This window comes from Podarcis muralis, chromosome 1, assembly GCF_964188315.1.
Source record: "Podarcis muralis chromosome 1, rPodMur119.hap1.1, whole genome shotgun sequence".
Lineage (NCBI taxonomy): Eukaryota > Metazoa > Chordata > Lepidosauria > Squamata > Lacertidae > Podarcis > Podarcis muralis.
Window position 1 is genome coordinate 74,667,664 of NC_135655.1, and position 21,485 is coordinate 74,689,148.

Sequence of the window (21,485 nt, forward strand, 5' to 3'; positions counted from 1 at the left end):
GCTGTTCGACAGTGGAATTTGCTCCCAAGGAGTGTGGTGGAGTCTCCGTCTTTGGAGGTCTTTAAGCAGAGGCTTGACAACCATATGTCAGGAGTGCTCTGATGGTGTTTCCTGCTTGGCAGGGGGTTGGACTCGATGGCCCTTGTGGTCTCTTCCAACTCTATGATTCTATGATTCTATGAGTACAGCTCCATGAACTTGGGAAATCCTGACCCAAATGTTTTAATGGTGATAAAAGTGAGTGTGTGAGTGTTTCTCAAAGATGCTCTGTCACTTCTTTAAGAATGGACAAGGACTCTAAAACTTCTGTTTTTAAATTATGAATTTAGTCAATTTTTTGAGTTATACTGATGTGTAAAGGAGAATCAATATGGTACTTACGATTGTCACATATGCTTGTCACATCATTTTATCCAAGGTGTAATGTTCAGTTGTCAGTTATATTGAAAGGGAATATTTCTAATCCTGTTAAAGATGCAGGCTGAAGCTTAGTTTTGAATTTAACAATAGAAGCCCATGTTCCTTGTTAACTATTGATTAAAAAGAAAACTAGTGTAAAGTGATTTTCACAAAGCTGGTTTTAAATTGTTGAGAGAACCTTTGGCCTTGGCAGAAAATTTTTGTCCAAATCTTTTTGGGAAACGTCAGATCCTATTAATGCTTTAAGTATAACATGCTTTAATAAGCATAACATGTTTTAAAATGTTAAACAATTATATCTTTAAAACTATGCCAAACTACTTGTATATAGTGACATATATAGCAGAACTGGTAGGCATATTCTTTAATTACAGTACACATGGAAGGATTTCTTAAATGTATGAGCAGAGAAGTGTGGGATCTGTCACCCTTGTTCCTAGTTCTTATAGTCTGGGCAGCACTGGGTACATAGGAAAATGCCAGCGTACTTGTGCATACATGGAAACCATTTACCAAGTGTAGAAATGCTTGCTGTTTACAATGTTGTTGAATCAGTTGAAAAGGAATGTTGAAATTCCACTTGGAGAAGTTAGTTTGCAGCATGCTGAAAGAGGGGGAAAGTGAACTTTTAGATCTTGCTATATTATGAGAATAGTTTGGAGTGAGGCTCTCTTTCTTGCACAGTAATTTGTATGCATGTACTTCTAGCCATTCCTGCAGTATTTCTAAAATCTGCTGTGGCTTGTCCAGAAACAAAATAGGTTTAATTTGACCTTGTGCTTATGAATGAGGCAGAGAGGTATACTGCAGTTACCATTCAACACTGAATTGGATTTAATGGAACAACATTGTCCTGCCAGTCAACTCACCAGTTAAAACTTAGAACCAGATAGAATTGATGGTGTTTTGAATGCCAGTCCCAACAAGCTTCTAGTGTAGATGTTATTGTTTGCTCCAGTAATGGACTGAATTTTGACATACTGTTAGCAAGGCATTATGTGCTGAAAATTCTACACACAAAGTAGTTAAGAGGTTAAAAGGTATTATAATCTCTAATTTGAAAGAGTACAAAAAGGGCATCAGGCAGGGCAGGACCCTTTTATTTTCAGTGAGGGCGAGACACATTGAAGTGAGCAAATGTGGAAAATACCTGGTTTCTCCTCCACTCCCTCAAAACAGAAACCAAATCTCTTCATCTCAGAGCACTTTAATGCATATATGGCTTTTCTGGCAGGACAAGGCAAGTCTGAACTAAAGACAGACCTTTTGCTGTTCCTTCCCCCCAGGGAACTTAAAACAGAAATAAGACTGATTGAACTCAGCTGACGTGTTGTGCCGTGTTGAAAAATATTTATCCTTCAGAAAAGCGCTCAGCTTTGCGGAATGACTGTTCTGTGAACTCACACCACTGATGGTGGTGGGTGAACGTGGTCATCTTTGCATTCCAGCATAGCACTATTTTTGCTTGCTTAGTTTATTTTAGAATACTTATATTTTGCTTTATAGCCTAGAGAGGCACTATTAGTGGATTTAAGAAGACCCTCACAATAGAAGTCACATTCAAGTCTGGTACCAGGAATATTAATAACATGGTGTTCCTGTGGTGCCAAGATGATTCAGGTGGCATTTCCTGCCCTCTTCTTTGGTGGTGTCCTTCACTCTCCACCTACTAGGGAACAACTCCCCTTGGAGTGAAGCCAAGCAGCTGGAGCTCACTTAGCCCATTATGAAGGAAAGTCCCCTAGTGACATTTTCTAACGTTCATCCTCATGGGAGCATTTCTGTAGATCAGTGTTTCCCAACCTTGTGCCTCCAGCTGTTTTTGGACTACAATTCCCATCATCCCTTGCCACTGGTCTTGCTAGTCAGGGATGATGGGAGTTGTAGTTCAAAAACAGCTGGAGGCACAAGGTTGGGAAACACTGCTGTAGATTGATGAACTGTGAGAGTGTTTTCAAACTGTGAACATGTACTTGCTTCATTCATATCCTTTTGTACTCTCCTATCTGTGCTTCCCACTCTGTCAAATTGCTATGAATTGCTGATTGCAGCTGTTGTGCCCTTTGTGTCTGTACATTCCTCACAATACACCTTCCTTTGACTAATGAAATAGTCCATGCCAATTGCACTTTTATATAGGGGACCTTCTCCAGCCTGGTGCCCTCCAGATGTTTTGAACTTAAGCTCCAACAACCTAAGCCACCATAGTCCAGTGGTTGGGAATGATAGAAACTGTAGTTCAAAACACCTGGAGGGCACTTGGTTGGGCGAAGTGACCAGGTGAAAGATTCCATGGCATAGTATTTCTTCTAAACAACAAAGCTGCCTTCATTCCTGGAATGTTATGGCATATCTGGAGATGACTTGTAGCCTTGAACACTCTGAAAGTAGTTTTCCATTGTAGATAGATTCACACGTCACATTGCCCCCCCCCCCCCCGTTCATCAGCAACTGTGTGTAACCCAGCTCCATTCTTCACTCAGCGGGGGGGGGGGGGGTATATTAATGATTCCTTAAATGGGGCCTATTTCTTGTTATGGGCATCTTAGGACTATTATAGTTTTCCTCCCCCAACCCAACCCCTCACATTTTTTTACCACCTAGCACAGTGTTTTGTGACATTTTTGTTGGCCTAACAAAGGTATTGCCAAATATGGATTTGGGTTGAAAAGCAGGCATTAAACTGACCTTGAAGTGAAGATAAGCAAGCAGAGTGGCCCCCTAAAGACCTACTTTTGGCCCAGTGCTATTAATGTTTCATAAATGATCTGAGCTGAGTCAAGTTTCTTGATAATGCCAAATTATTTAGAGCCCTTAAAAATTCATATGGCTGCAAATAACTCCAAAACAATTTCTCCAGACTGGCTGAATAGGCAAAAAAAAAGGCAAATGCGGTTCAATGGGCAAAGTAATGTGCATTGGGGCCAAAAATCCTAACCACACATCTACTAACAGGGTCGGAAAGAATATTGAAAATCTGGCATAAAAACAGATATGGGCAGCAAAGGAATTAAGGTGATGGTGCACTTTCCCTGTATCGGGGTGGGGAACTTGTGGCCCTGCAGATGTTGCAGGACCCCCACCACCTCTGCCCATTAGCCATGCTGGAGCTTTGCTCATTTGTGAAATGTGTTCTACCCACTTTTCATTATACAATAAGACTACCTTTGGGGGCCTAACCCCAGATGGGTTGCATATCATAAAAGCATAATACAATTCAAAGCAAAATTAATGGCTTAAATGATGGCAGCACAAAAATATTTATAAGCATAGGTCAGTTGATCCAGCTATTAAAAACCCCCACTAAGTCACAAAACATGTATCTAAGCTTCTAAAAGGCAACCAGGCAGTGTAGCTACCGTGTTTTCCGCTCTATAAGATGCACAAGACCATAAGATGCACATAGTTTTTGGAGAAGGAAAACAAGAAAAAAATATATTCTGAATCCCAGAAGCCAGAACAGCAAGAGGGATCTGGCTTCTGGGATAGCCTCTTGCTGTTCTGGCTTATGGGATAGCCGCGCGCAGCCTCTCCCGGGCAGCGGGAGGAAGGCTCCCCCAAGAGCTGCACACACGCTCCACGCGGCTCTTTAAAGGGAGCGCAGAGCAGAGCCTCCCGCCTGCATTCCCTCCATAAGACGCACACACATTCCCCCTTACTTTTTAGGAGGGGAAAAGTTTGTCTTATAGAGCGAAAAATACGGTATATTTAGCTTCACATGTTTAAGGACAGTTGTTAAGAAGACACAGTCTCTGTGTTCCGCTTGTGGATTTATTGAAAGCATCTTGTTTGCTGCTGTTTGAAAAATGTGTCAATTTAGAATCATAGAGTTGGAAGAGACCACAAGGGCCATCGAGTCCAACCCCCTGCCAAGCAGGAAACACCATCAGAGCACTCCTGACATATGGTTGTCAAGCCTCTGCTTAAAGACCTCCAAAGACGGAGACTCCACCACACTCCTTGGGAGCAAATTCCACTGTCGAACAGCTCTTACTGTCAGGAAGTTCTTCCTAATGTTTAGGTGGAATCTTCTTTCTTGTAGTTTGGATCCATTGCTCCGTGTCCGCTTCTCTGGAGCAGCAGAAAACAACCTTTCTCCCTCCTCTATGTGACATCCTTTTATATATTTGAACATGGCTATCATATCACCCCTTAACCTCCTCTTCTCCAGGCTAAACATGCCCAGCTCCCTTAGCCGTTCCTCATAAGGCATCGTTTCCAGGCCTTTGACCATTTTGGTTGCCCTCCTCTGGACACGTTCCAGTTTGTCAGTGTCCTTCTTGAACTGTGGTGCCCAGAACTGGACACAGTACTCCAGGTGAGGTCTGACCAGAACAGAATACAGTGGCACTATTACTTCCCTTGATCTAGATGCTATACTCCTATTGATGCAGCCCAGAATTGCATTGGCTTTTTTAGCTGCCGCATCACACTGTTGGCTCATGTCAAGTTTGTGGTCAACCAAGACTCCTAGATCCTTTTCACATGTACTGCTCTCAAGCCAGGTGTCCCCCATCTTGTATTTGTGCCTCTCATTTTTTTTTGCCCAAGTGCAATACTTTACATTTCTCCCTGTTAAAGTTCATCTTGTTTGTTTTGGCCCAGTTCTCTAATCTGTCAAGGTCGTTTTGAAGTGTGAACCTGTCCTCTGGGGTGTTAGCCACCCCACCCAGTTTGGTGTCATCTGCAAATTTGATCAGGATGCCCTTGAGTCCATCATCCAAGTCGTTGATAAAGATGTTGAATAAGACCGGGCCCAAGACAGAACCCTGTGGCACCCCACTAGTCACTCTTCTCCAGGATGAAGAGGAACCATTGATGAGCACCCTTTGGGTTCGGTCAGTCAGCCAGTTACAAATCCACTGAGTGGTAGCATAGTCAAGACCGCATTTTACCAGCTTCTTTACAAGAATATCATGGGGCACCTTGTCAAATGCCTTGCTGAAATCAAGGTAGGCTACATCCACTGCATTCCCTTCATCTACCAGGCTTGTAATTCTGTCAAAAAAAGAGATCAGGTTAGTCTGACATGACTTATTTTTCAGAAATCCATGCTGACTATTGGTGATCACAGCATTCCTTTCTAGGTGCTCACAGTTTGCTTAATGATCTGCTCCAGAATCTTCCCTGGTATTGATGTCAGACTGATGTCAGATTGGCTTTTTAAAAATGAAACTATGTAACTCCTTACTGTGTAACATGTTCCTCTTAAGCATTTTTTTGAAGACAGTTTGGAAAAGCCCTGTCCATTCCTTACATGCAAACCTTTGCATAAGTGATCTACAGGGCAAAAAGCGCTCTTGTAATGGTGCTCCTTCTAATCACTTGATGAAGAGTAGAGATGAATCCACACAATCATATGCTCAAGATATAATGACAGTTATCAAACTATAACATAATTGTATAAGAGGCTTAAGGCATTCTGGCATCAGAGAGACAGGGTAACAAACTGTATGTGGCAATGTCTGTATGTGTATGAATGTGAACATTTTCAGCCATGAATAAATCTGAACCTCCATGATGGGATTTTTTTGTAACAGCAACATGTTCCTCATTTCTGTATCATCATAAATGTGTACCTTTTAGCCAGCATGTGGGCCTATATACTTGATGAGAGGAGGTAATGTGATCTCAACGATGAAATAGATTATATAAGCTGAGGTGAGAATAGTACCACCATACTAGTAACTTCATAATGCTGCAATTAATATTTATCTGATCACAGTAGTACAATAAATAAAACTTGTCTAGGGATGTGAAGGCCTGGGAATATTCAGGAAAACCCCAAATTTGTTGGGGTTAGGTTTGTGTTTTGTTTTGTTTAAAAAAAGACAAAGCCTTTTGTTTCCCCCCATAAAAATGGAAGATTTTTGGATGATGAGACGTGAAACAATATATAAGCTTGTTTCAATATGGTCAAACCTTCAGTTTTTAGAAATCCATGATAAATGTGAAGAAGCAGAAACTGATAGTGATATAGCTCAGAAGATGAGACTGATTAAATTTCATTGAGCCTTCCCCACCCCCCTTAATACTGACCTTTTAAGAGGAAGGACTAGGACACGTAGAAAGTCTAGAACAGCACATTTTGTCATGGGAATATATTGGGCACAATAATTATACTTCTAACAAGCCCAACTTTGTCTTCATACCTCAAAGTTAAGTACATTTATTTGCACAGTGAATGCTGAATTTAGAAGGCAGAATTATGCAATAAGGTTATGGCACTTGTCATCCTGAATATGCTTGCCATGCTTGGGCACTGGCTGTGTTCAGTCCAGCAGCATCTGGAGCCAAGGCAGAGATTGCCTTTTAAGGGAAAGATCTGCTATGAGAATATGAAAGAAAAACTTTTCCCGGGCATGCAAGGAACTTCCTTCCTTCCTTCTCTTAAATAAACTATTAGCAACTTTTAAAAAAGGACAAAATAGGGGTGGTAAATAGCTGTTGTTGCAGCCAACTATGTTTTTAAGAAAAAACTTTTGGCAGTCAAAAGAAGGCAATGCAATTCTCCTTTGCCCACAGCCAGCATATGACTGCAAAAGATAAGATGTAAAATGGGGTTCTGGGGTCAGGCAGCTTGGCAAGGGAAGCATTATTCACAAAGGGCTTGGTTGCCTTCTCTTTTGCAACCAACTGACCACAACAATAGAAGAATAGTCTTTCCCATACTTTTACCTTGCAGCTAGACCCTCTACAGTGTGCTCATACCTCCCAGATACAAAAGCTTGCCATAAAAAAACACTTAAAAGCTGCTTTCATAAGGGAAACACTTATTTTTATTCTTGCTAATATTTTTTCCTGCCAAAATATTGAAGATGAAATCCCAATATATACATTCTGGTGCATGGAATTTAATGTGTGATGGGAAATTTGGATTTTTGAGGAAACGGCTTTTTTAAAAAATGACAAAGATTTATAACAATAAGTTTTGCTAATACATAAGCAGCGTTTGTGGAAGACTATTTATGTCTGTCTCTCATGGGGTTTGGGTCATGTTCTCCTACTCGTGTTCCCCTCTAGCATTGTACTGTCCTTTCTGGTTTTTGATCCCCACCTGTTAAAATACCTGGGCTCGAATTGAAGCATTCGAGTTGGATACACACACACACACACACACACACACACACGGAAAAGTCAACTATGAATGTATCATTTTACCTTGAGTATTAAACTTGAATTTTCTTGACACATTATTTGAATAATCTTGTGCCCTCTCACTACTGAGGAGGGGGGAGATATTCCAGTAAGTTATACTCAGGTAGACTTAAGTGTCTGCCAAAATCTTGACCTTCTGCCTCATTAAAGTTGTTTATATTTGAAGTATAAACCAATTCATACTGCTTAGAGCAATATGATGCTTTCCCTTTAATATGTAAACATTTTAAAAGCAATTTAGTTTGGCTAAAAATATGAGTTACATTTAATGGGATTCGCCATCCTGAATTTGCATGAAGAAGTTTGGGTTTAACATAGACACAAGACAGGGAAGCCATACAAGCCCCTTGCTCACAGCTCCCTATTTTAGACATTCACATGTTTAGTACAAAGCACTGGGTTCTCTGTGTGTTATATACAATGCACTTAGAAAGTATGTATAAACCTTCACGTTAATCATGCAAAGGTCTAATAAGGAAGATGTGCCTGGCTGCGCTGCAGGTAGGGCTTACCTGTCTCTTTGCCCCCACCCCTTCTCCCTGCCCATACATATGCAGGCAAACATCTGGGTTGAGCTCACATCTTGAGCTAAGGAGCTTGCAACCCCACCTGACCTGGCCAATCAATTACAGTGATTTTATGAAACATGTAAGCCCTGTGTTGAGAAAAGTGCTAAATAGAGAAGCCTAATAAAAGGACAGAGTAAGTTGTTGATTGAGAAGCAGTAATGGTGGGAAAGCGGGATGCGGGTGGCGCTGTGGGTAAAACCTCAGCGCCTAGGACTTACTGATCGTCAGGTCGGTGGTTCGAATCCCCGTGGCGGGGTGCGCTCCCGTTGCTCGGTCCCAGCGCCTGCCAACCTAGCAGTTCGAAAGCACCCCTGGGTGCAAGTAGATAAATAGGGACCGCTTACCAGCGGGAAGGTAAACGGCGTTTCCGTGTGCTGTGCTGGCTCGCCAGATGCAGCTTGTCACGCTGGCCATGTGACCCGGAAGTGTGTGCAGACAGCGCTGGCTCCCGGCCTGTAGAGTGAGATGAGCGCACAACCCTAGAGTCTGTCAAGACTGGCCCGTACGGGCAGGGGTACCTTTACCTTTACCTTTAATGGTGGGAAAGAGCTGTAGGAAATTACACATGTATTCTAGGAATTGAATGCACTGTGTAGATTATTAGTAGAAGGGACAAGAGGTGAGGTTGGCTGGGAAGGCGGAGAACCTGTTGACTCTGGAAGAAGAGAAACATGGAGCTGAGGTGTATGTGTTGAATTTTCAGCACTGTATAAAACAACTAGCTAAATCTGAAGCTGTGGCTCTCTGATTAACAGCTTATTCAACTTTACAAAAGTAACTAATATTTTGTTAAATTGTTGGCAGTGCTTGCTGACTAATTTACGTTGAACATGCTTCCTACACATGGGGGGAATTGCATACCTGAAGTTACATGCTCTGTCATTCTCCCTCTTTTGTTCTTTACTTCTGCAACCATTTCACTTCTGAGACCCCACAGGCATTATTGATCTGCTGCTTTGTTTTAGCCATGCATTTTGCTGGGTAGGGCTTACACTGTGTACTGCTACCACAGATTTATCTCTGGTCGCAGGTGTGTAGGAGGAGATAACTTCCTTTCAGGCTTTTGAAAGATGCAATCTAGATTGTCTACTATTCTGTGTTGCGCTTTACTTTTCTGTTTTTCACATCCTACATTGGAAGTGGAGGATTGACTACCCCATTCACAAGCATCCCACAAAATGATATATCCCATAACAGGAACTCTTAGCATTGCCTTAGATAGGCATGGACACTACTAGCTTAAAGTGGTTATTAAAATGCTACATGCTTTAGAGATGCTTGTAGAACTGTGTAGGTTGCATGCAGTGCCTGAATAATGGATTTGGACATGCCAAGTGCTATATAAAGGGTCATACTCCCTCTATCCTTCTCTCTTTAATTGCTATAGTCTCCTTGTCTATGGAACAGACATTTCTTCCACCATCTATGTCCCAAAACAGTAGCAGACAAAATAGGCCCTACTATGGGCTATTACTATCCTTAGTAAGAAGAGCTTCAATTCAAGTACAGATCTCAGTTATTCTTACTTGATACATCAGTGGCTTTTGATACCAATGACTGTGGTATCTTCCTGCATCAGCTCTGTGAGATGAGTATTGGGAACATTGTTTTGTAGTGGTTCCAGTTTCATCTTCAGTGTCTGTTTCAAAGAATAGCATTGAATGATTGTTTCCACAGTTGTGCTGTGGCATGCCACATCATAGGGTACCATTGTGTCCCTGATGTGATTTAACGTCTACATGAAGCCATTGGGAGCTGTTATTGGAAGATAAGGAGCAACATGTCAACAGTGTGCTGATGATGGTGAGGTTGTTCCTGGGCTCAGTGGTGGGCTGGATGAGGACCAATAAACTGGCAATACAGAGGTGTTGTGGCTGGATCCAGAGTCTAGATAACTGCTCAATTGCCTGAAGGAGCAGGTTAATAGTCTGGGGTTTCTCTTGTGGCAAGAGGCCCAGCTGCAGCTGTTTTTTATCTGTTTTTATATTTCTAATTGTTTTTATATATGCAAATTGTTTTAACTGCTTTTATATATGTAACTATCTTGTATATGTTATGGTAAATCACTTTCAAATGCCTGATGATGGTAACAATGGATTTTTTGTTTAGGGCCTAGGAAATGAAAGCAGACAGGTAAGCTCTTGGTTGGGTCAAGAGCAAGCAAAAGCAGTGACACTGTTCACTTAGCTCTGAAGAGCCCATAGCTGTTGCCTGTGACTTAGGAGAGGAGTCACTTTGAGTGCCGGAATAGTCTGTATTGACTTGTTCTAGTTAAGTTCAACAGGCTCACTGGAACAGTTTCTGAGGAAACATTTCTTCTTTGTTTCAAAGCATCAAGTTAGGCACCAGATTTGAATATGTAAACATACATATTTTGTTGCATTTTTGCACTGAACAACTTTGCTTGATAAGGAACATGATGTGCCCCTGAAGCTGACACAAGCTTTAACCAGCTGGCAAGTCTGAGAGAACCCAATTCTTCAGCCTGTTTGGAGCATGCATGCATGCACACCCGCCACATAGTGTCTTGTATGGCACTGGGGTTTGTCTGTAGTTGTGTATTTCATGGTGTGCAGGAATTGCACACCATGGGCCAAAACCTAGTTAGCTTGGAAATGTGGTTAATTCTACTCTTAACAAAACCCAACACTTCTTGTTCAATGTTTTTCATATGGGAAGGGGGCTGATAGAGCTTGTTTGGGGCCTCAAGGTGTGAGATTACTAAATTACCTGCATCACAAAGAACTTGCAAAACTAGAAACATTTATCATGTTACTTCGCACTGTTGTCTGCTTCCCATTTGATTTATTATGGTGAGAGATGAGAGGAACTGAAATTAAAATGTTGAACTTAAATTTTCTTTTGGAGTGGATTCCTTTTGGAGCGGATTCCTTTAAAAAGAAAGTTCTATTCACAGTAAAGCATGGAGCATCAAGGAATTCAAATGAAGTTTGGGCCTACAAGATGTGATTAAATATTGGCTCACTGCTTGCATAATTGTCCATTGGCTGACATTGAAGCCAGCTTTTCTCCTTGGGAGGCTATTGGGGTTGACTGTATTGGGGAAAAATACCTTATGCTAGTAGGAGTACTTCATTCTAATGTACTGAATAGATATGCTTTCTTTCTTCTGCTGTGTCAGTGTTTTCTGTGATGCTAACTCTATATAGTGTAGTTCTTCTCCAAAAACTTTACCCCAAAATCTTTTCCCCATTTTAGTCTTATGGAGTGAAAGGAAGGGGAGCCAATTATATGAGAATTTTATATAGTTGGGAGATTATTTCCTTTCTCAGTGGGTTGATCAAATTGAGTAGTTGCTTAAAACTATTTAAGCTATGTCCCTATATATTTGGCTGATTTAGAAAATGTTTAATCTGGTGTTATCTCCCAATATAAAAATTGTTTCTGGAGCTATAAGGGGCTTTGATTAGTGTAAAAGTATCTGAGTTTATATAATCCCACTTAGCAAATGAGCCTGATATGGCTGCTGTGTGAAGGAAGACCTTTGAGTTATTGGAACTAAAGCGGAATCAAAAGGTAAATGTTTCAGTTTCTGTTTCTTCCATCGGGTCAAATCTGATTTTAGAAAGGGGTTAATATTGTCTTCTACTGTTTCGTCCATTTTCTGATAAGGGAGTGAACACATAAAGTATACGTTGTTAGTATTGTGAGTATAGGCAGTTTGTTTTGAGGAACATTGTTAACGTGTAATTTGGTTTAAAATGTTTCTGATCCTCAGGGCTGGCAAAATGAAAAGAAAGGGAGAGTCAACATGAGGTGCTGGCATGGAACTGCCATTTGACATTCTCAGATGAGTTTCCAGGGAAATAGCTTGGGCTGCAGTTTGATATTTGCATGCATTCCAAAGGGTGACAAATCCAAAGTTTTAAAAAAACGAGGCAGTTTGGAGGTATGGCATGTCAAACAGGGGTAATTCATTATGCTTTGTATGCAGCTGCAACTCTCTGAGATAAAGAAGATCTCAGAGGAGAATAAAGGACATCTGGCAGTCCTAGATGTGATAATAAATGGGAACAGAACCTATAACTGTTCATTGTCACTTATTTGGACTTTAACAAGGTTGTGATTTATGTGACTAGGCTTGTGAAACTCTTTTTAACCTCAGATAGGTCAATGTCTTTGTTATATATATCCATGGAATCCTTGGCTAATGGTAGAAATTTTGTGCGCATGTGTAGTGTATATATAGGGAACAAGTTACTTTTAAAAATAAAAACATTTCAATAACTTTCAGCTGTAGTGATGCTTAGAGCAAATCTTTCTAATTTATTTTTATTTATAGCTGTAGTGTTCATAACAGTTGTTGCCGTCCATTTTGGGTGCTGTGTCTAGTTGTTGATAAATTGATTCTAATTCCAGAAATATTTATCTGGGAATTATCTTTTGGTAACTGATGTTTTCTTAGGTTCAGCATTTTTATTTCTGTACAACTCGCTGGGGTGCATATGAGTTTAAATGGCTCAGTTTATATATCTTAAGTATTCCCAAGCCCTTTTATTGCTTGAATAGGGCAGCTTCTCACCTGATCCTTTGTCTTTGGACATGTGAAGGGAACATGTGTAGAAAATAGGAGGGCTTTCATTTCACATACATGGAAATGGATACCCAATCCTTCCTTTGCTGTTTCAGTGCAGTATAAAATAAGGTGCATAGTGCATTATAAATTTTAAAGATCTATTTAGACATGCATAAGTGTTTCACAGTATCTGTGTTTCTTTGTCCTTTGATTCCTGAGTGTTAGTACAAAATGCCAAATAATAATTTTCTCTTTCTGAAACTTTACAAGTTGTGTTCCGAAGCTGGCTGACAGAGCTTAAAGTCAGAAACTTGATTATGTTTGCCAATATTCAACTATGTAGTGGTGGAGGGGGTAGCCTGGTGATGAGGTATTTGGGGAGAAATAATTCAGGTTTTGAGAATGAATTATAACTGTTTAATTGTATTAAAATGTGAATTTTCAAATGCATTTTTTAAAGTCATGGAAAACTGTAGAAATGGGATAGAATGGACACAGATTGTAAAAAGGATTGACCATCCTTCATCAGAACTGAGACTTGCTGGGATATCACTATCTATCAGGATCAGTAACAAGGAGAGTAACAAGCCTTGAAATTAGCCACTTGCCTGCAGGCAAGTAACAGTTTGGTCCTGGCAAATAGCTTGCCAAACCCAGAGTTCAGTGGTGAGTTTGCAGTTGAGCTTTCATTGCAATAGCATTTTGTGGGCTTCTGAGTACAAAAATGTTATCACTTAGGCTGATAGAAAGCAGTTTGCACATTACAGTACATTACAGTAATTGTGTTTTATATTATTCCAACTAGAGAGAGATTTCTTTCTCCCAGCTGAATATAAAGTGGTATGTGTGTGTAAAAGGTTGGCTGGAAGCAGCAAAAACTTGAGCAAGCATAACATTTCACACAATGACCTCAGTACACACTCCATTTGTCTGGCATTCTTCTCTGCCCTTCTCTCCCCCTTTTACTCTGTAGGGTGATTTGTGCCTGTGACATTTGCATCAACTGTGGTTTGGGTTTTTAAGTAACCTTTGCTTGACGAGCCGCCTGAAGAATTGGTTTGCAGTCGTGTTTTCACTGGCTAACATAGCTGAGGTTTATTTCCTCAGAGACTGCAAGGAGATGTGATTTGACTTTCAGCAACAAAGGGAAAAAAGCTTTGCATTTATCAAGCTGGATATTCACTGACATTTGACCATCATGAAGTGGGCTTTTCATTTGTTTCTTTATGTCCAAGCTTGTGTATATCTAGTAGAGGCATTTCAGATTAGCCAGGAACTGGTTGAAGGAATACCTTGATATAAAGGCATGTATAGCCATGACAGTGTGACTTGTGAATAATCTTATTGAGGGATACCTTGTTTTTCCTGCCCAACACATTAGAAGTAAGTGTATGTATGTTATCAAGATTCAAAAGAATGGAAAAGTAGCTGTTGCTGGCATACATCTGTCTCGCCTTCTTGACCATTGGACCCTCTATTGGTCTCATCCACTCAATCCATTGGGCTGTGTCCTTGCATGCAGGGGAAATCCCTAACTCACTGAGGGTTAGAGACCCATCAGCTACCCTCACCTGGCCAGTCAAATCTATTTCCTGGGCTGTGACCATTGTCACATGCTGACAGCTTTTAGAAGCCACAGGTGAGAGCTTAATGCAGGATGGAGACCAAAGGTGGACAAACTACCTCAGGAGAAGCACAACATGTCCCCCTCCAGAAGTACTACCCAATATTAAAAATGCTGGGTGACAGAAAAAATCTGACAGGCCTGCACCATGGACAAGCTTTTCTGCCCTTAAGGAAGCTCTTCCACCAATGGTCTGAAAGTCATGAATTGAGTGAATAGGATTAGCACGCTCTGTATTTCCTTGCAGGGTACTCCAGAGGCATATAGCATGGAAAGTGGTGTTTGTGGAGAATTAAGGGGTCAGTAGCCTATCCCGAAGCCAAAAAGCAGGTAAAGTAAGCAGGCAAGAGGGTAGATATGCAAGGATACAAAGAAGGGTCTTTAAAATAAAATCAAGGAGAAATAAAACCATACTAAGTTCTTTCCCCTCTGTGCACAAATTACTACCGCTGAGCTGATTTCTATATGTGAACTATCACACAGCACTGGATCAATAGGACTTCCAGTTTCTTGTCTCCCTTCTGCAACTGCCCTCACACCTCTGCTCCAGATGTTGCCCCAATTCCCTAGGACAGATATTGGGGGCACGCAAGGAAAGAAAAAGGCCCTTTGCACAAGTAGATGCCCACTCACACTACACTGAATGGACAGCAAAAGTGCAGCTTTTGTTTCCTTGCTTGCCTCCCAAGGATGGTTGCACTTATCAAATGGGCTCAGCATAATTTCTCCATCTCTTCTTTGACATGGCAGCAGCTTTCCAGCCTAAATAAATGCATGAAAGGTAAAAGGAAGTATTAAACAATCTTTTTCAGGTGATGGTGGTGGTATCACACTTTCCACTTCGAGCAGCAACTAGCATCATTTTCATGTAACCTCTTCTAAGGCTATTGTGCTCAGGATTCTCGTGCTTCTCCTTGGTAGTCAAAAGTTTTGAACTGGCTCTCCTAAATGCTGCCTCTGCCCCAAACCTTGTTATTTTCTACACACACAACTTTGTCTAGAGAAGAACAGAAGGCATGCTGTACAGAACCTGGCCAGCTTGTTCACAGCATTCAGGGGGTTACTAGTGTAGATTTTCCTTTGGAATGAGGCAGGCTCATCATGTTGTGCTTTCTTGGCTACCTTGAGGCAAAGTGCATAGTTTGAACTGGATTTATGCTGTTTACTGTTAAGATAAACTGGTTCCATGATTGGAGCGTGGCATTCCTGGAGGAGGAAGAGGTCAAGTGGAATGTTTACAGTTGGACCACTTTGAGAAATCAAGATTTAAACAGTGTTTTCCACGAGTGCAAGACTCTTCTCTCTTTATGCTCCTTTGGACTGAGCAATACCTGGTGTTTGGAGGCATGACTCAGCTTGAATGAGGCCCAGAGGCAGAGAGCCCAGGCCACGCATGGTCTCTAAATCAGGGGCTAGATGGAAGAACACCTAGGAAACTTGTGTAGACCCCCTTTAAGCTCCCTGAAGGAAAGTTGGACTATAAATGTAATAAATCAAGGCTATGAAGTTTAGTAGGCAGAAGCATGCTTCATTGGATGCAAATAATGCAAAATACTGTAAAAATGTTCAGTAGAATAAAATGAGTATCTGGAGTAACATACTCTTCAGCTTGAACTTCTCACCCGTTCTGTGTTAACCTTATGGGGGAGGGAGAATATGAGTGTGTGTGTATAAACAAAATGTTTTTGTGTGTAGAATATAGAAAGAATAAACAGATACTAAGATTGCAGTGCAGGTGTTGATGTCCAAAGGACCCACCCTGAGTTTACCTTTATTGCTTTTTTCACAACAGCTTAGAACTCCTAAACCCCCAACATTTCTCATCCTACCTTTTCCCATAACAGCTCAGCATGCTTCCTTTGTGATTCATTGGATTCATGTATGGTTTTAAATATTTTAAGCAGCAATCTTTTAAAGTGGACACATCTGGTACAGAAGGCAGCATTAATTGATGACATGTAGAGGAAGGCTCACATCAGCTTGGGCATGGACCCAGTTTTCATTCTTTTTACCAGGAAAAGGGCAGGGGTGCAATAGCATTTTCAGGCCGTGAACAACTAGCCTGGAGCTGTATGCCTTTTCCTTTGGTTACCACTGGCCTTGTTCTTGCAGGGATTCTAACAGCAGGTTTCCTTTGTTAATAAAGGAAATTGGATTGTGCAGTATGAAAGAGAAAGTTATTACAAAAGATGGGAGATGAGTTTATATAACCTACACCTCAGTTTGTAATTCAAGGCATTGTTTCCTTTTCCTTTTGCAGGAAATCCAAGGGAAAACCAAATGGTAAAAAGCCAGCACCAGAAGAAAAGAAACTCTACCTAGAGCCGGAATACACAAAGTCAAGGATTACTGACTTTGAATTCAAAGAGTTAGTCATGCTACCACGGGAAATAGACCTTAATGAGTGGCTAGCTAGCAACAGTAAGTACCATGATATTTATAATAACTGATTATTCCTGCTAGATAGTTTTCATGCTAGTAGGTTTTCTAAAAAAAAATTTAAGGAATTGTAATGGGCAGAGGATGATGCATTTGGATACCAACTCTTCCACTTTGCAAAACAAATAAGTTCAGCAAGGTGAAAAGTTTCTCCTTTCACTTTGACATTTGCACGAGATCTTCAGTTTGCTATGGCAGTGTTTCCCAACCTTGTGCCTCCAGCTGTTTTTGAACTACAACTCCCATCATCCCTGACTAGCAAGACCAGTGGCAAGGGATGATGGGAATTGTAGTCCAAAAACAGCTGGAGGCACAAGGTTGGGAAACACTGTGCTATGGAATACGTTTCTAAAAGCTGATGATTATACCCTTATTGTAACTGGAAATCAGCATCCTAAATGCTGAATACAAGCCTGGATGACTTAAAAAAATAATCTGGTCAATGTTAGAAGACACAAAGTGCTAGAGCATTTTAAGCCCCTGCTTTAGATGGTGCCATCTGTGTTCCTTCACGAATGGAAACATCAGTGGCCTCCTCTGAACCATTCAGGCTGGTCTTGGTCTGCATGGTCCTCTAGGCATACATTGAAAAGTTTGCTAATGAGACCTGTTTGCTCTAGTCGTTGTGCTGCCTGTGAATAATTTAAGTAGTGCTTCTGATTAGAGCTCTCCACTGCCATTTTTGAAATGCATGCAAAGAAATAACAAAAAAGGCCTTGGGGAAAATAATGAATTTTGATAGGCTTATTTTATTTTCATTTGTATTCTCTATGCAGCTTAGGGTTAAAGTTCTCCCCCACCTATTTTACCCTTGCAAATAGCCCTGTGATGTAGGTTAGGCTGAGAGTGTGTGACTGGTCCAAAGACAGCCAATGATCTTCATTGCAGGGCATCATGGGGCTGGGGGCAGCAGGATGGCAGGGGAGCTGGTAAGCGGCAGAACAACTGTCTGTCCCTCAAAATGCCAGCTAATCAAGTTTTGGAGCTGTTCCCCCCAAAAAGCTCAACAACTTTGGGTGATCTCCTAAAAAAAACCCTCTGTTCCAGGTGCCGGAAAGGGTAGCTACGCCACGGATTGCACACTTCAAGCGAGGGAAAATTTAGTGATTGTTGTTGGGCTAATTGTGAAAATGTTCAAGTGAACCACCAAATCCAGTGTAATTATGCAGCTCCTTTCTTTCTGCAACCAAAAGTTCAAATGAGTAATGAAAACACCTTGGTGTCTTTTTCTCTTTCAGCAACAACCTTTTTCCACCATATCAATTTACAATATAGTACAATCTCTGAATTTTGTACGGGAGATACATGTCAGACCATGGCAGTGTGCAATACGTAAGTGGCGTCTTCATTTGTGGTATGGTGATGGCTTGGGCTATTCTGCTCCAGTGTGAGGGATGGCGAGAAGTGGAAAGCTTTCAGACTTGACTGCAAAAATGCTTAGTGCATGCTAAACGATGACCAAAGGGATGGGATGCAAGGAAGAAGAGAAAAGTCCAAATTTGAATCAAATATTAGCTGTCAGTTTTGTTATTATTGAAATAACAACTTTAGAAGAAATAACAGAATGATTTGCTGCATCTGGTATGTGTTTTGTTTTGGGCCCTTACCCACCACCCTGAAAAATAATCCACACTTGCAGTTTTCTCCCTGGCCTACAGATCTATGGTTCTGAAACTGAGTTCTGCATTATTCAAAGCTCTGCCCCCCAAAAAAACCGCAACATGGAAGTACAAAAGGCCACTTTTGAGCTGCTAGCCTGGGGGGACTTTCTTAACCTCAGGAATGATGGCTGGGCACCCAGCCATTCTGCAGACAACCTTCAAGTAGTGTAGCTGCCAAAGCTCTGAAGTGTTGTGAGCATGATTTGGCAGTTTCTCAGGGACCAGGGAAAACATGCTCTGCTCCTAGTGTTTTTTCTTTGAGGTTGACCATATCTTTCTAAAAGTAGTGAACTGCTGAGAGTGAAAAGAAGCATTGTTTCTCTATCATAATCTTGGAAAAAGAAAACATCGTTCAATCAGAGTATGCATGTAAAATGTAAAGCAAATAGTTTTTATTATGTTTTTATTGAAACAAGAATGTAATTCCATTCAAATGTAAGAAAAAATTGAGAAACTATAATAGTGGTATACCACTATTTCCACTCGTGCTTCTTATCTGCCATTGATCTGGCCAACCTGCACTTTCACGCCTCTATGATCCAAATTCAGTCTCACACTATGGTGAATGTTGCATCGGTGCAAGCGATACAGCTTGTCAGATGGAACGATCCCCCCCTCCTCCCACCATGCACTCTTCTGGGGGATTCTGTCAACCACCCCATGGCCAGTTTTGTGGGGTGCCAGGAAAATCTACGCGGTACCCTGCTACCAAAATTATTTACCCTCTCATAGCTCTGATCATGTGACATCACCACACTGACTTCTGGCAGATCCAACACTCCTCTTTTGCCCTTACCTTGAAAGCCCCCCATGACTCTCCCTGAATTACCTCTTTTGTATCCTAGTCCCTGCTCCTTCAGCTCCACCTTTCTACCCTGTATGCTCAGAACTGCCTCCCAGAACACCTGCATGAGGACACCTGTCTTACTTCCTAAAAATTTTCTACAACAGTCAACACATTATTTGAATGTGCATCATTGGGTAGCCAAAACAGCATTACCTATGCAGAAGTCATTGGCAGACTTGGGAAAGCTCCAAAGTTTGTAGAAGAACAGTATTTAGGCTGGAGAGAGGGGGAACCCTAAGAGTATAAAAGACCACCAAAAACTGCCCAGCAAAGACTGAGCATGCTTAGTGGCCACAAGGTGCTGGCTGAATGTTGTCCAGGGGGAGGAATGGAGAGGAGTGGAATGGAGTAACTTAGAAGAGGGCCTGACTGAACAGGAGTGCTTCACATTTTCTTATAGAGCTCAGGTTGTCCCTTGTTAAAACCCACCTTTTTCTGTGATGCCTTTAGCACACCTCCTAGTTTCTATATTGTACTGCAACTAAGCACAAGCACAAATTACTGAAACAACTGCATATTGTCTCCACTTTGTGTTTCACTTGTGTTTTGGATCATAAGCCCCTTACATTCTATAAAGAACTATGCACACTGATGGGGCTATATATCAATAAATAAAATGTTCACAAGATGATTGCCCAGTAAAATGGCAGTCTTTATGTGCTATGAAATAGCAATTTCCTTTAATGTTCCACATATGGACTAAAAAACGTCTAGTAAAACAAAAATATGTACAATTATTTGGTGGTTTTGAAATGTGACTTCAGTCTCAGTCCCATAGGAAAGTGGTGTGTCACATTTCAAAACTGATAATAATAAGCAAGGTGAGGCTATTCAATCCCTTTTTGTCCTGTGTCTGGTAGTTTAAAATCTACAGTGCCAGAACATGGAAGCATTTCTAGTTCTCATTGCTGGGGTAGCAATGTCAGGTTAGTTAATACAAGAATTGGCTGGATCCCTAAATCCAAAGCATGGGGCTAAACATACTCTCCAGCAAGAGATAGCCCCCAGCAGAGTATTAAAATTACAGAAACATGCACCACTGTGAAGCATGGGAACAATAGGCAGTTAGACCTTTTTAATATCTCATTTAGTTTGCTTACAGCACCCCCCTGTTTCTAACCATTTTACAGTCTACAGACCACACCATTTAGTAAGCTTAAATGTTTTACTTACAAACTCAAAAGGTCAGATTCATGCATTATTCCATGCAGCAGAAAGAATACCACAAATAGAAAATGCTTGGGTTACAAAATACTGCAAAATATTTCAGAGCATGCAGTCTGGGCTTGAAGCAGGCAAGCCCAGACTTGTTGCCTGGTCGGCTTCACGTGGTGGAAGAGAATGAAGAAGCTTTACTTTCTTCTTTACTAGAGGAGAGGGAGCATGGTGTAATTGAGTCTAGGAATGCCGTTCTGTTGTCTTAACCCCTTTATGCTATGCATTAACTAGCTCTAAGCTTGCTAGTTACCGTATTTTTCGCCCTATAGGACGCACCGGCCCATAGGACGCACCTAGTTTTCAGGGGGGGGGGGGGAATCAAGGAAAAAAAAAATGATTTCCCCCCCGCAGCTCTGGGAGCAGTGGACAGGCTGCACGCAGCCTGTGCGCTACTCCAAGACCTTCTCCCTGCTTTTGTGGGAGGTGGCGGAATTCCCCCACCTCCCGCAAAAGCCTGCAGGAGGGAGAAGGGATGGACTCAGCCAGTCAGTCCCTTCTCCCTCCTTGGGGAAAAGCCGCCAAGAGCCGCTTGCTCTTTAAAGGGTGCACGGCTCCTGCGGGCTTTTCTAGGAGGTGGGAGAATTCGCCCACCTCCTAGAAAAGCCAGCAGAAGCCGCGGAGCCCCTTTAAAGAGCGTGCGGCTTTTGCCTGCTTTTGCGGGAGGTGGGGGAATTCCCCCATCTCCCGCAAAAGCCCACAGGAGGGTTGGAGAGTAGCGGGAACGTGTCGCGCGCCTTCCCGCTGCCCCCCATCCTCTGGGGCTGGCGATGGGGGAAGTGCTGCTTTCCCCACCGCCAGCCTCAAAGCCGGGTTGGAGAGTAGCGGGGAGGAGTCACACGCCTTCCTGCTGCCCCCCATCCTCTGGGGCTGGCGATGGGGGAAGCGCTGCTTTCCCCCACCACCAGCCTCAAAGAGCAGACTCTCCTGGCTTTAGCGGAAGCAACGTGTAGCCTCCAGAGCGCAGGCTTCGGAGGCTTCACGTTGCTATCGCTGAAGCCAAGGAGCCTGCATT

General features: G+C 41.9%; 1 protein-coding gene across 5 annotated transcripts in view; it reads left to right on the top strand.

Annotated features, from left to right (window-relative positions):
- MOB2 (MOB kinase activator 2) overlaps positions 1 to 21,485 on the top strand; it is a 97,836-nt gene that overhangs the window by 69,015 nt on the left and 7,336 nt on the right. For all 5 annotated transcript variants that reach the window (XM_028734482.2, XM_077931490.1, XM_077931494.1 and 2 more), the window contains exons 2-3: positions 16,569 to 16,729; positions 17,986 to 18,079. In XM_028734482.2, the coding sequence (XP_028590315.1) occupies positions 16,569 to 16,729; positions 17,986 to 18,079 (255 nt within the window). The remainder of the gene's footprint in view (positions 1 to 16,568; positions 16,730 to 17,985; positions 18,080 to 21,485) is intronic.